This window comes from Dendrobates tinctorius, unplaced genomic scaffold, assembly GCF_039654945.1.
Source record: "Dendrobates tinctorius isolate UK_male_01 unplaced genomic scaffold, ASM3965494v1 ptg000152l, whole genome shotgun sequence".
Lineage (NCBI taxonomy): Eukaryota > Metazoa > Chordata > Amphibia > Anura > Dendrobatidae > Dendrobates > Dendrobates tinctorius.
Genome location: NW_027361819.1, coordinates 3,858,203 through 3,874,575, shown reverse-complemented (window position 1 = coordinate 3,874,575; position 16,373 = coordinate 3,858,203). Strand labels below are relative to the sequence as shown.

The following is a 16,373-nucleotide window of genomic DNA, read 5'->3' as shown; positions in this document are numbered from 1 at the left end:
GATGTGTCCGACCACAGATCGACCATGCGGCCCATGCAGAGGACAGTATTGGACAGAAGGAGTTACTGAGGACCCTCAACCACTAGGAAGGTAAAAATCACAATACACGACAGGTGTAAAAGGCAGGACAGAATTTATTTAAGATGTCGGCTCAGACCAACAATCATTAAATAAAACCTGAAGACGCTAAATTCAAGTTTTCAGGGATTCTGGGTCTTTTTTCACATTTAGGAAATTAAAGAATGAACAAAAAAAAAAAAAAACACGGAAAACATCACCAACGGAAAAAAAAAAAATCATAAAAAAATAAACACTTACTGGAAGAGGTAGATTATTGAATGGGTTTCAAACCATAGGTACAGTGACAGCGTCATTCGCCCTAACACAACGTGATACACATCTGTACACAAGTTATAAGTTATAAAACAAAAAAAAACAACGGGAAAACGGGAGAGAAAAACAGTCAAATGCACGACGATCCCTTATAAGGGGCCACCGCGCCCCCTGTAGTGCATTATACTCAGCCGCTGCAGTACCAGACAGTGGCCACAAGATGTCAGCAGAGGGCTGCCTGTGCTCTGTGCAATCTGCAGCCATCAGCGGCGAAATACCAGAGATCAGCGTCGCCCCAAAATTACCAGCCTGGACCGGAGATCTTTTTGCAACGGGCGACTACCGTCTGCCAAAAGCATCTGTCAGGTCAGGAGATCCAAAAGCTACAGCAACATTGAAATGTATCTACCTGCAGCACCCGCTTTGGCCTTAAGATGTCCCTGTTGCTCCCTCTATATAAAAGCAGCAATTTACCCGATATTTCCCAGCAGGCCCTGTTCCAGAGCAGCCCATCCCCCCTCCACATCCAATGGAAGCGGCCGTACTGCAGGCAATACGTAGAGAAGCAGCGCGACTTTGAGGAATGATCCAGTGACGCCTTGCCCGTTGGCCACGCCCACAACATGGCCGCCTACAGTAGAGCGGGGGGATGGGGGGCACTTTGTTTTACTACTCTTTCTCTCCTTGAAATCAGTAGAATAAATAAAACATTTTGCGCAGTTCTGTGGGAGAATCGGGCGGCGGTGACGCTTCACACCAGTGCTGACAATGTCAGAAGCGCAACCCCCCCAGTTCAGGGGTCTCCCCCCCCCCCAAAAGGCAGTGATGGGGGACGGCAGAGGATTCTCCGTATAGAAAATATTTACAGCGTCCTTTATCCGTATAGAGATCCCTCAGCCAATCACTGCCATCTCCCACAGGATTCTGGAAAAATAGGAACAGTTCCTCAGGGGCGGGGTTATAACGAAGCAGGAAATAATAGATAACGGGAGCGAGCGGGAGATCGGAGGCGAGTGTGACGGACAGCCGTGGAAGGACAGTCGGATACTTCATGCTGTGAACGGTGACTACAGGAACTCCGGCGATGAGCAGCTCATCTCTCCTCCTTCTTGGAAACCTTTGAGGAATGCCAGGCTGTGGACCTAAGAAGAGGAAGAGCGGCGCCATTAGGGGGCGGCAGGAAGTGATGGGGAGGACCCGGGGTTCACAGGAGGAAGATTAATAATTTATATAGCAGTGGAGGTAAAAGTTTATGGTGAGGAGGGCGGGAAGTAGGAGACCAGCGAATCAGTAAGTCCGGGGAGGCAGAAGGGTAAGAGAGGCGGGGGGGGGGGGGGGAGGCAGAGCTTTAGAAACAGAGGATCAGAAGCTTACTTGACAATAAGATATCGGAAACATGGGAACATGTCTAATGAAGAAGGGGAGGCAACATTTTAAGGAAAAGTGGGGGGCGGCAGGGTAAGAGAGGCGGGGGAGCGGCAGGGTAAGAGAGGCGGGGGGCGGCAGGGTAAGAGAGGCGGGGGGCGGCAGGGTAAGAGAGGCGGGGGGAGGCAGGGTAAGAGAGGCGGGGGGGAGGCAGGGTAAGAGAGGCGGGGGGGGCGGCAGGGTAAGAGAGGCGGGGGGGGCGGCAGGGTAAGAGAGGCGGGGGGGGGCGGCAGGGTAAGAGGCGAGGGGCGGCAGGGTAAGAGATGCGAGGGGCGGCAGGGTAAGAGATGCGAGGGGCGGCAGGGTAAGAGATGCGAGGGGCGGCAGGGTAAGAGATGCGAGGGGCGGCAGGGTAAGAGAGGCGGGGGGGCGGCAGGGTAAGAGAGGCGGGGGGCGGCAGGGTAAGAGAGGCGGGGGGCGGCAGGGTAAGAGAGGCGGGGGGGCGGCAGGGTAAGAAAGAGAGGCGGGGGCAGCAGGGTAAGAAAGAGAGGCGGGGGCAGCAGGGTAAGAAAGAGAGGCAGGGGGCAGCAGGGTAAGAAAGAGAGGCAGGGGGCAGCAGGGTAAGAGAGGCGGGGGGGGGCAGCAGGGTCCGGGACAGATTTAGAGACAGAGAATGAGAAGATCACGTGGCTAGGAGATATCAGAGAAATGTCAGCAGGGGACGCAACAGTATGAGATAGGACATACAATGCAGGGGTGACAACGCTGCAGAAGAACACCAAGGCAGGGGGAGGCCGAGCTTAAAAGTAAGAGACAGGAGAGAGGGTGGTTCAGGAGACCAGTCCACAGGGAAGAGGCTCAGGGGAGATGGGCCGAGGGTAATGGCGGGGAGTTCAGACCAGTCCACAGGGCAGAGGTGCAGGGGAGATGGGCCAGGCGTAATGGCGGGGGGTTCAGGAGACCAGTCCACAAGGCAGAGGCGCAGGGGAGATGGGCCGAGGGTAATGGCGGGTTCAGGAGACCAGTCCACAGGGCAGAGGCGCAGGGGAGATGGGCCAGGGGTAATGGCGTGGGGTTCAGGAGACCAGTCCACAGGGCAGAGGCGCAGGGGAGATGGGCCAGGGGTAATGGCGTGGGGTTCAGACCAGTCCACAAGGCAGAGGCGCAGGGGAGATGGGCCAGGGGTAATGGCGTGGGGTTCAGGAGACCAGTCCACAAGGCAGAGGCGCAGGGGAGATGGGCCGAGGGTAATTGCGGGTTCAGGAGACCAGTCCACAGGGCAGAGGCGCAGGGGAGATGGGCCAGGGGTAATGGCGTGGGGTTCAGGAGACCAGTCCACAGGGCAGAGGCGCAGGGGAGATGGGCCAGGGGTAATGGCGTGGGGTTCAGACCAGTCCACAGGGCAGAGGCGCAGGGGAGATGGGCCAGGGGTAATGGCGTGGGGTTCAGACCAGTCCACAGGGCAGAGGCGCAGGGGAGATGGGCCAGGGGTAATGGCGTGGGGTTCAGGAGACCAGTCCACAAGGCAGAGGCGCAGGGGAGATGGGCCGAGGGTAATTGCGGGTTCAGGAGACCAGTCCACAGGGCAGAGGCGCAGGGGAGATGGGCCAGGGGTAATGGCGTGGGGTTCAGGAGACCAGTCCACAGGGCAGAGGCTCAGGGGAGATGGGCCAGGGGTAATGGCGTGGGGTTCAGGAGACCAGTCCACAAGGCAGAGGCGCAGGGGAGATGGGCCGAGGGTAATGGCGGGTTCAGGAGACCAGTCCACAGGGCAGAGGCTCAGGGGAGATGGGCCAGGGGTAATGGCGTGGGGTTCAGGAGACCAGTCCACAAGGCAGAGGTGCAGGGAAGATGGGCCGGGGGTAGTGGGACAGTTTCCTGGGCCTCAGGAGAGGACAGGTCCACACGGGGTGACCCTACGCTTCATTACAATAAATTGTGAGGCAGAGACTTTTGACTATGGGGTGCAGGCTACACCTTGTATGTGCGATGGTCGCCCACCTGATGAAGGTCTTGAACGCGGCCGAGTGCGGGTTTATACACAGAGGAGGCCGTTTGCCCTGTTGTTGGTCTGTGATGAAGCGATGAACCAGCTCTGCGCCGAAACAGAAGTATTAGTCACTGACTACGAGAGAAGACCCCCGGACCCACGCTCGGCTCACTGACCTTTAACCTGCCAGACAGATGTGAGGCTTTTCTCATACGAGTCATCAAACCGGTCGCCGGCCGTGGGCTCAAAATCTGCAGTGTAGACGCGTCCAGAGGACACGGAATAGCAGCAGTGACACATACACGTGTGATAGCGGAGGCGCCCCTCCTCCAGGTACGGGTGGGCCAGGGCGTCCTTAGCAGAGATCCTCTTCATCTGTAGACACAGGAGCCATTATTAGACTGGGAGGCCTCGATTCGGATGTGAAGCCGCCGCCCACAGATGGCAACAAGCCCCTCCCCTGAGGAGCAGGTGCATGACTCACCGGATCAAACAGCAGCATCCGGCACAGTAGGTGAACGGCCTCGTGGGTGGCTTCACCAGACAGCATGTACAAGACAGAGAGGGATGGCTGCCGACAGAAAAAGGTTAGGTGAGGACGGGTATTCAACCTCTTTCAGTGACAGCAAGCAGAGGCATTGGGGAGAAATAACACTGATTATTAAGCTTTATATACAGGATGCCGGCCCTTTAATGGTAACACAAGAGCTGATTATTACCGGCTTGTGCGGGCCACGCAGTATGTGGGCTCTCGCTCCCTCGCAGGCGGAGCGCATGGCAGTCAGAGGAGGGGTCCCCAAGAGATCGGTGATCAGGTCCAGCTGCAAAATACACAGGACATTTACTCCATGTACACAGGGCCCGAAGACAAAGCTCGTAGCGAGAGGAAAACTACATCTCTTACAATGCAGCACAACAGACACTGAACAAGCAGGGAGCAGGAAAACACGGCATCATCTCCACCTCATTACATGGTCGTTCCTGGTGGATCAGTGTCTGCACAGAGCGAGGCTCACAGCCCTAAACCTGACCCTGAACAAGAAGGGGCAGCAGGGAAACACGACGTCTGCTCTACCTACAATCACCTGCTGGTTCAGAGTCTGCACAGGGCATGCTTAGTATCGCTACCACAGACATGCTGCTCCATGGTCTGGGACGTCCGCAGACACTCAAAGCAGGTTGTCAGAAGTTATACAGATCAAAGTCCGGGTGTTCTGGATCACTGCCTGCACTGTGAAGCAGGTTATCTGATGGAGAGCAGACACGGAGTGTAAACGGAGAAATTAACAAGCGGGATTTTGGTCTGAGAACATGATGATGTAGGGACAGAGAACCTGATTCCAATGATGTGTCACTGGGCTGCTCGGTGCAGTTTTGATAGAATCCCTGCTTTCTCTGCTGTAGATGCAGCAGTGGACAGAATGCCGAGCCGTGTATAACCCTGCCTACACCGATGATTGGTATCTTGTCTGAATAACTCCACCCACACCACTGATTGGCAGATTCCTGTGTATACGGTGCATTGTCAGCAAGCTGCCAATCAGTGGTGGGGGCGGGGCTGGACCAGGAGGCACGAGACATGTAGTCCAGTAGTGATAATCTCCTGCTGATAAAACACTGATTGTATTGAAACTACGACATGTAGCCTTATAAGTGATACATCCCTGGAATCAGGGTCTCTACTATATTATGCTGCTCTCAGATTTAATAGCAAAAACCTGCTGACGGATGCTCAAACGCAGGGGGCGTCAATGCTTTCACCTTGTGCAGCCGATCGGTCTGTAACTGCGGAGACAGGACAAGTTAAAGCAATATTTTAAGATTTACTAAATTATAATTTTAGTTTTACAGAATCCATGGATGGGAAGTCTGCAGCCAAAATCGCAAAAGTGTTGGTAGCTGATGCCCCCAGGAGCGCGATATCTCCCTGAATTATGGGTCTATCACACTCCTGTGTGGTCTGTATAGAGCGCTGGGGGTCCGGTGGGATGACGGCCATACTGCTTCTCTAGGAGGTTCCAGGGGGAAAATATGACCCACAGCAGAAATGAGGACTAAACCTGGATTAGCATCTGATCTGTCGTCCTCCTCTTCTGACCTCAGTGGAGGAGTGAGGGGTCCGGTGAGACCCTTTATAACATCGCCTCTACCACATATCCGTGTCAGACCCCATGAGACGCCCCGAGTGATGCCGATCTGTCCACATCTCCCGCGGCATTCTCCTCCACCAGCTCTCATGGATCCAGCAGACGTATCTCTGCTTTATCCCTTTGTGTTGCTGTTTTTGTGTCTTTATTATTTCATCCTATTTACGATCTGAATTCCTTTTTCTACATTAAATATAAAATGTAGTAAGTTTATTCCTCGCTGCTCCAAACGTAAGTGATGGGGCGAGAACGGCTGAGTTGTGTTAGGGCTCATTCCAACTTGCGATGAAATCGGACGAATGCAATCGGATAAAAAAAATCTGATTGAATTCGGACCAATATTATTCTATCATTGTGTGTTCATCTGCGGTTTTTTTTTCCACCTCGGATCAGATCACGATCGGACAGGGAAAAACTTGCAGCATGCTGCAATTCTAATCCCGCAATAGAAGACAAATACAATTAGTACAGTGTATGTGCAGCTTACTGTACATGGATTTAAAAGATTTTTTGGAAAAGGATGGCGCGGGCTCCCGTGTAATTTTCAGAACCAGCAGAGGGAAAGCCGACGGCTGGGGACTGATGTTTATGGCCTGGGAAGGGGTTAATACCCATGGAGCTTCCAAGGCTATTAACATCAGCTCACAGCTGTATACTTAACCTTTACTGGCTATTAAAACGGGGGACCTTAAAAGAAAAAAAAAATGACGTTGGGTCCCCCTATAATTAATAACCAGCAAAGGCTATGCAGACAGCTGGGGGCTGATATTAATAGCCTAAGAAAGGGCCATGGATACTGGCTCCCCCCAGGCTAAAAACATCAGCTCTCAGCCGCACCTGAAAAGGCGCATCTCTAAGATGCGCCAATTCTGGCACTTAGCCTCGTTCTTCCAACTTGCCGTGTAGCGGTGGCAAGTAGGGTGATAGTTGGGGGGGGGGGGGTTGATGTTACCTTTGCATTGTCGGATGACATCAAGCCCCGACGTTAGTAATGGAGAGGCACCAACAAGAGGCCCCCATTACTAACCCCATGGTAACATTGTATGAAAACAGACACTCAAAATAAAGTCCTTTAATTGAGCGAATGACACAGACTCCTTTAATAATCTTAATTAAACCATACTTACAACCTCGCCCATTCCCCCGATGCCCTCGTCATCTGGAAGAGTTAAAAAAAAAACAAACAAACAACAATATTCCTCACCTTTCCGCTAAGATGATGATAATCTATTTGTCCCATGACAGGTCTAGCTTTGCTACATCTAGATGGCAGGCTGCATGATGCGACCATACCGCCTGTCATCCAGTAGACACCGAGCAGCGCGTGCTCAGTGTCTCTCTGTGAACTCCTATTCCCTGTCTGAGGGCACCACGAGCGTGAGAAAGTTCTCCTGCTTGCGATGCCATCAGACATGTCCCAGGAGTTCACAGCCAATGAAATCAATTCACCTTTCTGACGTCAGCAGTAGCGGTGGGAAATTTTCCTCCCTTGCTGCCAAGACTTCTTGGCTCTTTCACACTCTGATGTCAGTTTCGAGGAGGTACAGATCAAGGAAAAGGCATTCTGGGATCCATGGAGGCGCTACAGAGAGACGCCCTGTAAACTGGGCTCCCACGCCATCTCTCAAAAATCGCAGGTGTCATAAATGTAGTTATACAGATCACAGACTCAGGGCGATGAATCACAGCCTGCACCCCCCCACTGTGAATGGATGACTGAAGTAGGTTATCTGGTGGAGAGCAGACATAGGAGGGATAGCAAATACTAGAGAAGAGAGAGCGGATTTAAAAATATTTAAATAAACTGGAGCAGTGGGCAGCAACTAACAGAATGGTTTTTAACAGGGAGAAATGCAAAGTACTGCATCTGGGCAATAAAAATGAAAAAAAGCATATACAGAATGGGAGGAGTAGGGCTAAGCAACAGCACATGTGAAAAAGACTTGGGTATACTAATAGATCACAGACTAAATATGAGTCAACAGTGTGATGCAGCAGCAAAAAAAGGCAAATGCAATTCTAGGATGTATTAACAGAAGCATACAGACTAGATCACGTGAAGTCATTATTTGCCTCTACTCCTCTTTGGTCAGACCTCATCTGGAATATTGTGTCCAGTTTTGGGCGCCACATTTTAAAAAAGACATCAACAAACTGGAGCAAGTTCAGAAAAGGGCGACCAGAATGGTGACCGGTCTGCAAACCCTGTCTTATGAGGAAAGGTTGCAAGATTTGGGAATGTTTAGCTGCAGAAGAGAAGACTGAGAGGAGACTTAATAGCTGTCTACAAATATCTAAAGGGCTGTCACATTGTAGAAGGATCAACTTTATTCTCATTAGCACAAGGAAAGACTAGAAGCAATGGGATGGAACTGAATGGGAGGAGACACAGATTAGATATTAGAAACAACTTTTTGACAGTTGGAGTGATCAATGAGTGGAACAGGCTGCCACGAGAGGTGGCGAGTTCTCCTTCAATGGAAGTCTTCACACAGAGGCTGGACAGACATCTGACTGGGATGATTTAGCGAATCCTGCTTTGAGCAGGGGGTTGGACCAGATGGCCCAGGAGGTTCCTTCCAACTCTACCATTCTATGGACGGTGTACACAGAATTAAAAAAAATAGCTCAAGAAGTATTTGGGCCAGCAGATGTCCTTGTCTGACGCCACTGGCACACAGGTGGTAAACACAGGGGTATAAATGGTTTCACTTGTGCAGCCCATCTGTACTCCACCGACAGGACAAGGTAAAGCAATGGATGGGAAGTATGCAGCCAAAATCGTAAAAGTGTTGGTAGCTGATGCCCCCAGGAGCGCGATATCTCCCCGAATTATGGGTCTATCACACTCCTGTGTGGTCTGTATAGAGCGCTGGGGGTCCGGTGGGATGACAGCCATACTGCTTCTCTAGGAAGTTCCTGGGGGAAAAATATGACCCACAGCAGAAACGAGGACTAAACCTGGATTAGGATCTGACCTCTCGTCCTCCTATTCTAACCTCAGTGGAGGAGTGAGGGGTCCGGTGAGACCCTTTATAACATCTCCTCTACCACATATCCGTGTCAGACCCCAGGAGAAGCCCGGAGTGATGCAGATCTGTCCACATTTCCCGCAGCGTTCTCCTCCACCAGAAGCTCTCATGGATCCAGCAGACGTATCTCTGATTTATCCCTTTATGTTGCTCTTTTTTCCTCGTTAATCTAAATGTAAAGTGATGGGGGCGAGAATGGCCGAGTTGTGTTACCCTGTGTACGCCAGGGTGCAAGAAGAGGACCGATCAGGTGCTCGGGAAAGCTTGGTGGCATGTGCTACGGGGTGACCCTGTGAAGGCGTCTCGTTGGACTATCCAAACAGTGAGTTGTAACAGCGAAAAAATGTGGGATGAAAACTGTCTGTAGGGAGCAAGGAGCTAACGGTCAGCTTATTGTGCAAGGTGAGTGGACGAGCGAGTGGGAAGCGGAGCCCACATACAGGAGCATGAGAGGCTTTCGGGACAGATCATGGGACAGGTACAGCCGGTGATATAAGGCACAGCACACTTGACATTTTCTTGCTGCCTCCTGCTTGTTCATGGTCTTTTCTAGGGCTGCAACTCACGCTCTGTGCAGGCCCTGAACAAGGAGGCACAGCCTAATGAGGTGAAGTAGAGGAGAGCTCACGTTTCCCTACTGCCCCCTACTTGTTCAGTGTCTGTTTTAAGGCTGTGAACTGTGCAGACACTAAAAAAGAGCAGATGCAACAAGGAAGTGTGGATTCTGCTCCATCTCACACTGCTTGGTTATACCCGCATGTTCACAGCCATAGAACAGACCCTGAACAAGTAGGAAGCAGCAAGAAAGTGTGAGCTCAGCTCTACCTCCTATCACCTGGTTGTACCTGCTGGTTCGGTGTCTGCAGAGCAGGCCCTCCATAGATCTGTCTAGTGATTTAGTAGAATTGGAGGGTAAAGACTGCGCTTTGCACACCGGGAGGCGCTATACATACCTGCTGGATCGGACTCTGCGCCTGGAACAGGATTCGCCTCCCCAGAAGTTCTGCAAAGATGCAGCCCACAGACCAGATGTCGATGGCGTTTTGGTAGTGGCGGCTGCCCATGAGGATCTCCGGAGCGCGGTAATACTGAGTCACCACCTCCTGGGTCATGTGCTGCGACTCATCCGGCTCCTCCACCCGCGCCAAACCAAAGTCGCAGATCTGAGGAGAGAGACAGCATGACCAAAGCTGCAGCCAATCCTGCTACTTACGCTGGGGCTTCTACTCCAGTTACATCCAGAGCTGCACCAATTTCCCGCTAGCTCTGCAGGATCTCCCACCTGTGGGATATGTGATTGCGGCACGGTCCACTAATCCAACCCGTCTGTCGGCGCAGGGCTAATTCAAGGCGGGAAGGGATCGAGAATACAGCTTTGGATGTGACTGGAGGACAGAACATAATATAATCAGACAGTGAAGTTGTGGAATACACGGGTAATAGAAATAATAGGAGCAAAAAAAAGATATAAGGAAAAGCAGAGACAGCCGCCGAGCGAGCGGGACGCGACCTTCAGCACGCAGTTACTGTTCACCAGCAGGTTCCCCGGTTTGATGTCTCTGTGCAGGATCCCAGCCGAGTGCAGATACTTCAGTCCTGCAAGGAACACAAGGGTTAATACCAGCAGATGCCCCCCCAGATCCTCCGGGGCAGGGGCACCGGCCACCATCTCACCCACCCCGCAATATCTGGTAGAGGAAGACCTTGATGTGGTCTGCGCTGAGCGGCTGCGGAGACACGATGACTTTGTGGAGGTCGGTCTGCATGAGCTCGGTGATGACGTATCTGCCAGAGGTCACAGTCAAGGTCATAGTATATATATGTATACCTCTACGTAAGGCTCAAGATTACTTCATTACATTGTCAAGATCTCTGCTTGCTGTCAGGAATGGAACAATTTGATTTACAATGGCCCCGTCACCTCTGCTGACCTGTCCGGTGGAGTCAATATTTCTCAGAACTCTGCTGTACCGTTCCTGTTTCTCCTGATGGAACTTTATGTGTCAAAGGGGATTGGACAGTATCCGAATGGACGCACCACGACCTGGTAACCCCGCTGTCCAGCTAACCATACACTGAGGACAAATGAAACAAACGCTGCAGATCGGAGACATTATGAGGATTGCAGCTGTAGGGTTTGTTACAATGTATCCAGAGTATCGGGGGCCGGAACGTCTCTGCGCCTGATGGTTACAATGTATCCAGAGTATCGGGGGCCGGAACGTCTCTGCGCCTGATGGTTACGATGTATCCAGAGCATCGGGGGCCGGAACGTCTCTGCGCCTGATGGTTACAATGTATCCAGAACATCGGGGGCCGGAACATCTTCTGTGCCTGATGGTTACAATGTATCGAGAGTATGGGGGCCGGAACGTCTCTGCGCCTGATGGTTACAATGTATCCAGAGCATCGGGGCCGGAACGTCTCTGCGCCTGATGGTTACAATGTATCCAGAACATCGGGGGCCGGAACATCTTCTGTGCCTGATGGTTACAATGTATCCAGAGTATCGGGGACGGAACGTCTCTGCGCCTGATGGTTACGATGTATCCAGAGCATCGAAGGCCGGAACGTCTCTGCGCCTGATGGTTACAATGTATCCAGAACATCGGTGGCCGGAATGTCTCTGCGCCTGATGGTTACAATGTATCCAGAACATCGTGAGCCGGAACGTCTCTGCGCCTGATTGTTACAATGTATCCAGAGCATCGGGGGCCGGAACGTCTCTGCGCCTGATGGTTACAATGTATCCAGAGCATCGGGGGCCGGAACGTCTCTGCGCCTGATGGTTACAATGTATCCAGAACATCGGGGACGGAACGTCTCTGCGCCTGATGGTTACAATGTATCCAGAGTATCGGGGGCCGGAACGTCTCTGCGCCTGATGGTTACGATGTATCCAGAGCATCGGGGGCCGGAACGTCTCTGCGCCTGATGGTTACAATGTATCCAGAACATCGGTGGCCGGAATGTCTCTGCGCCTGATGGTTACAATGTATCCAGAACATCGGGGGCCGGAACATCTTCTGTGCCTGATGGTTACAATGTATCCAGAGTATGGGGGCCGGAACGTCTCTGCGCCTGATGGTTACAATGTATCCAGAGCATCGGGGCCGGAACGTCTCTGCGCCTGGTGGTTACAATGTATCCAGAACATCGGGGGCCGGAACATCTTCTGTGCCTGATGGTTACAATGTATCCAGAGTATCGGGGACGGAACGTCTCTGCGCCTGATGGTTACAATGTATCCAGAGCATCGAAGGCCGGAACGTCTCTGCGCCTGATGGTTACAATGTATCCAGAACATCGGTGGCCGGAATGTCTCTGCGCCTGATGGTTACAATGTATCCAGAACATCGTGAGCCGGAACGTCTCTGCGCCTGATTGTTACAATGTATCCAGAGCATCGGGGGCCGGAACGTCTCTGCGCCTGATGGTTACAATGTATCCAGAGCATCGGGGGCCGGAACGTCTCTGCGCCTGATGGTTACAATGTATCCAGAACATCGGGGACGGAACGTCTCTGCGCCTGATGGTTACAATGTATCCAGAACATCGGGGGCCGGAACATCTTCTGTGCCTGATGGTTACAATGTATCGAGAGTATGGGGGCCGGAACGTCTCTGCGCCTGATGGTTACAATGTATCCAGAGTATGGGGGCCGGAACGTCTCTGCGCCTGATGGTTACAATGTATCCAGAGTATCGGAGGCCGGAACGTCTCTGTGCCTGATGGTTACAATGTATCCAGAGCATCGGGGGCCGGAACGTCTCTGTGCCTGATGGTTACAATGTATCCAGAGCATCGGGGGCCGGAACATCTCTGTGCCTGATGGTTACAATGTATCCAGAGCATCGGGGGCCGGAACGTCTCTGCACTTGATGGTTACAATGTATCAGTCTGGAGCCCTGGATACACTGTGACAGACCCAACAGGCAGAGCGGTACAGTGCCCCCAGATGTCCAGCTACCACAGTGCCACCTAATGGGGAGCTCCATCTACCCCCCAGTCAATGCCAATCACCCTGTACCCAACACACACACCCCGGCTGACTCAGGATACATCTCTTCAAAGCAGTCGATCTGTGGTGGCTGCAGGATATCGAGGGCGGACAGGACCTGTGACAAAACAGCAGATTACAAGAGTGGTCAGACATATACGACTAAATAAGTGCCCATCTTCCCCCTGACAGTGCCACGAGACGGTGCCCACTGCCAAAGCCCAGCACAAAAACCTGCTAAGATCTGTGTGTCTGGCCCCAGCGTTCCTCACACCCACCAGCACGGATGCTGGATCCCTGTGGGCTGTGAGCAGAGCCGGGCACTTATTTCTCACCCCACCAGATTTATAAGGCCAGAACTAGTGCCACCTGCCCAGCGTCTGTGATACAGGCATGCAATGCGTGGGCTCAAATTTGTTCCATCAATCTCGGGCAGAGGGTATAAATCAAAGATGGCGGACTATATACTGCCTTATCCCACGTGTGCCCACCCGCGATGCCCGTCACCCCCGCCTTACGTTGTCATGCTTGAAGAAGCAGAGCATTTTCAGCTCCCTGAACACTCGCTTGCAGGACACCAGGTTCTGGAAGACATTTGGCATCTTCTTAAGTGCGACACGTTTTCCATCTCGGGGGTCAGTCACCGACCTGCAGGACAAGAAAGGTGTTCAGTAGCTGGAACACAGGGGTGCCCAGCGTCTCCCTCGGACAGATACCAGTGGGGTGTGGTGCCCTCATTAAGAAACCTCTGCCCCTGTTCATAACGATGATATAATAGATAAGACTGGCGAGACTGGCACAGAGGGCGCAAAGCAAGGGCACTGCCGGCACCAGAAGTCTGGGGAATCGTCCTTGGAAGTTGTAGATTGTAATGAAGGAAACGATGGAAAATACAAAACTGGGAAAGAGGCGCAGCAGCAGCAGAGCGACACGTAGGACCCGGCATTCTCCCCATCCCCGGGTTTGCACCTTTATACAGTCATGGCTGACAGTGTTGGCATCAGGGCTGTGGAGTCGGTAAGCCAAACCTCTGACTGACTCCACAGCCCTGGATGGCTTCCTTGAAATTGTTCCAGAAAATGAAGTATTTCTCCCGGATTATTACAATTACACAGGTTTATTTCCTTTGTATGTATTGGAACAACACAAAAAAAAACAGGATAAAAAGGCAAACTGGACATACAGATGAAACCAGAAGTTTCCATCCACTATATATAAAGACACATCTGCAGGTTCTTCTTAACGTCCGACATGAAATCAGAATAAACCTTTCCCGTTTTAGGACAATTACGATTACCAGAATTATTAATAATTGCCAAATTCCAGAATAATGAGAGAGAATGTTTTAAGGCATTTTTATTACTGCAAAGTCAGAAGTTTCCATACACTAAGATTACTATGCCTGTAAAAACAATTCTGGACTGCCCATATGATGAGGTCAGGTGTTTGGAAACTTGATAGGTTTTCTGGCAACATCTGAGTTAATCAGAGACACACCTGTGGATGTATTTTAATGCACACCTGAAACACACTGCTTCTTTGTGTAGCATCATGGGAAAGTCTCAAGAAATCAGCCAAGATATCAGGAAGAGAAACGTGGACTTGCACAAGTCTGGCTCATCCTTGGGTACAATTTCAGGATACCTGAAGGCGCCTCGTTCATCTGTACAAACAATTATACGCAAGAACAAACAAGAAGGGAATGTCCAGCCAACATACTGCTCAGGAAGGAGATGGGTTCTGTGTCCCAGAGATGATCGTGCTTTGGTCTGACATGTGCATATCAACACAAGGACAAAAGCAAAAGACCTTGTGAAGATGATGGCGGAAGCTGGTAAGATTGTGTCAGTATCCACAGTGAAACGAATACTGTATCAACATGGGTTGAAAGGCCACTCTGCCAGGAAGAAGACATTACTCCAAAAGAAACATAAAAAGCCAGATTAATGTTTGGAAATGCACACAGGAACAAAAACCTTAATTTTTGGAGACACGTTCTGTGGTCTGATGAAACTAAAAATCGTAGTTACTTACCATTAACGGAATTTCTCTAAGCCCATGACAGCACCCATATATCCCCGTGGTGCTGTCATGGGGGAAAGAGAAAATCGTAGTTACTTACCATTAACGGTATTTCTCTAAGCCCATGACGGCACCACGGGGATATATGGGTGCAGTCATGGGGGAAAGAGAAATAGAACTTTTTTGGTATAATGATCATTTTACGTTTGAAAGAAAAAGGGAGAAGCTTGGAAGCCTTAGAACACCATCCCCACTGTGAAACATGGCGGAGGCGGCATCAAGTTGTGGGGTTGTTTCCTGCAGGAGGGAATGGTGCACGTCACAAAATAGATGGCATCATCAGAAAAGAAGATTATGTGGCAATACTGAACCAACATCTCAAGACATCAGCCAGGAAGTTAAAGCTTGGGAGTAAATGGATCTTCCAAATGGACAATGACCCAAAGCATACTGCCAAAATGGTAACAAAGTGGCTTAAGGATAACAAGGGCAACATTTTTTATCGGCCATCACAAAGCCCTGATCTCATTCCTATGGAAAATGTATGGGCAAAGCTGAAAAAGCCAGTGAGAGCAAGGCGACCTACAAACCTGGATCAGTTACATCAGTTTTGTCAGGAGGAATGGGCCCAAATTCCGACCAACTAGTATTGTGAGAAGCTCGTGGAAGGAGATCCCAAACATTTGACCCAAGTCATTCAGTTTATGGACAATGGTACCAAATACTAATGAAATGTTTGACTTTGCAGTAAGTAATAAAAATGCCTTAAACGTTCTCTCATTCTCTCACAGTGCCAGAGGCAGCAAAACAAACTCAAACCTCCACCACACTTGACTGTAGGTGCTGTGTGTGTAGAATGATGTGCTTTACCAAAAAGTTCTATCTTGGTCTGCTGTCCAGATTTTTTTATGTTTCTGTGTCAGCAGTGGGGTACTCTGGGTTCTCCTGCCATAGCACTTAATTCCATTCACATGTGGACGAATATTTTGCACTGACACTGACGCACCCTGAGCCTGCAGGATAGCTTGAACTTCTTTGGAACTTGATCGGGGCTGATAATCCACAATCCGGACTATCCTGACCTGCAACCTTTCATCACGTCCATGGAGATTACAGTATTTTTCAGACAAGACGACACACTGGACCATAACACGCACCCAAAGTTTAGAAGAGGAAAATAAGAAAAAATAATTTTTAAACTATCATCAGGATCAGGCAGTTCAGGGGCCACAGGTGCGTCTTAGGCTATGTGCACACGCTGCAGATGGGTCTGCGGATTTTTCAGTGCGGATTTGGTAAAATCCGCAGGTAAATAGACCTGCGGATTAGCCCTGCGGTTTCACACCTCTACCATGGAGAAGGTGTGAAACCGCAGCAGATTCCACACAAAGAATTGACATGCTGCGGATTGTAACCCGCGGAAAAAACCGCAACATGTGCACAGCGTTTTTTGTTTTTCATAGAATATAATGGTACTGTACAAC

At 50.8% G+C, this 16,373-nt stretch overlaps 1 protein-coding gene across 2 annotated transcripts in view; it reads right to left on the bottom strand.

The window, feature by feature from the left end:
• Nucleotides 1-16,373, bottom strand: part of LOC141050778 (serine/threonine-protein kinase NLK2) — a 49,737-nt gene that overhangs the window by 7,893 nt on the left and 25,471 nt on the right. The window contains exons 2-11 of one of the 2 annotated variants that reach the window (XM_073547426.1): nucleotides 13,386-13,515; nucleotides 12,930-12,985; nucleotides 10,546-10,652; nucleotides 10,378-10,463; nucleotides 9,821-10,030; nucleotides 4,408-4,509; nucleotides 4,173-4,259; nucleotides 3,865-4,063; nucleotides 3,700-3,793; nucleotides 117-1,475 (exon numbers count right to left, since the gene is read on the bottom strand). In XM_073547426.1, coding sequence (XP_073403527.1) covers nucleotides 1,427-1,475; nucleotides 3,700-3,793; nucleotides 3,865-4,063; nucleotides 4,173-4,259; nucleotides 4,408-4,509; nucleotides 9,821-10,030; nucleotides 10,378-10,463; nucleotides 10,546-10,652; nucleotides 12,930-12,985; nucleotides 13,386-13,515 — 1,120 coding nt within the window. In that variant the 3' untranslated portion in view covers nucleotides 117-1,426. Of the gene's footprint in view, nucleotides 1-116; nucleotides 1,476-3,699; nucleotides 3,794-3,864; nucleotides 4,064-4,172; nucleotides 4,260-4,407; nucleotides 4,510-9,820; nucleotides 10,031-10,377; nucleotides 10,464-10,545; nucleotides 10,653-12,929; nucleotides 12,986-13,385; nucleotides 13,516-16,373 lie in introns of those variants that run through there. The other variant, XM_073547427.1, reaches the window with a different exon arrangement.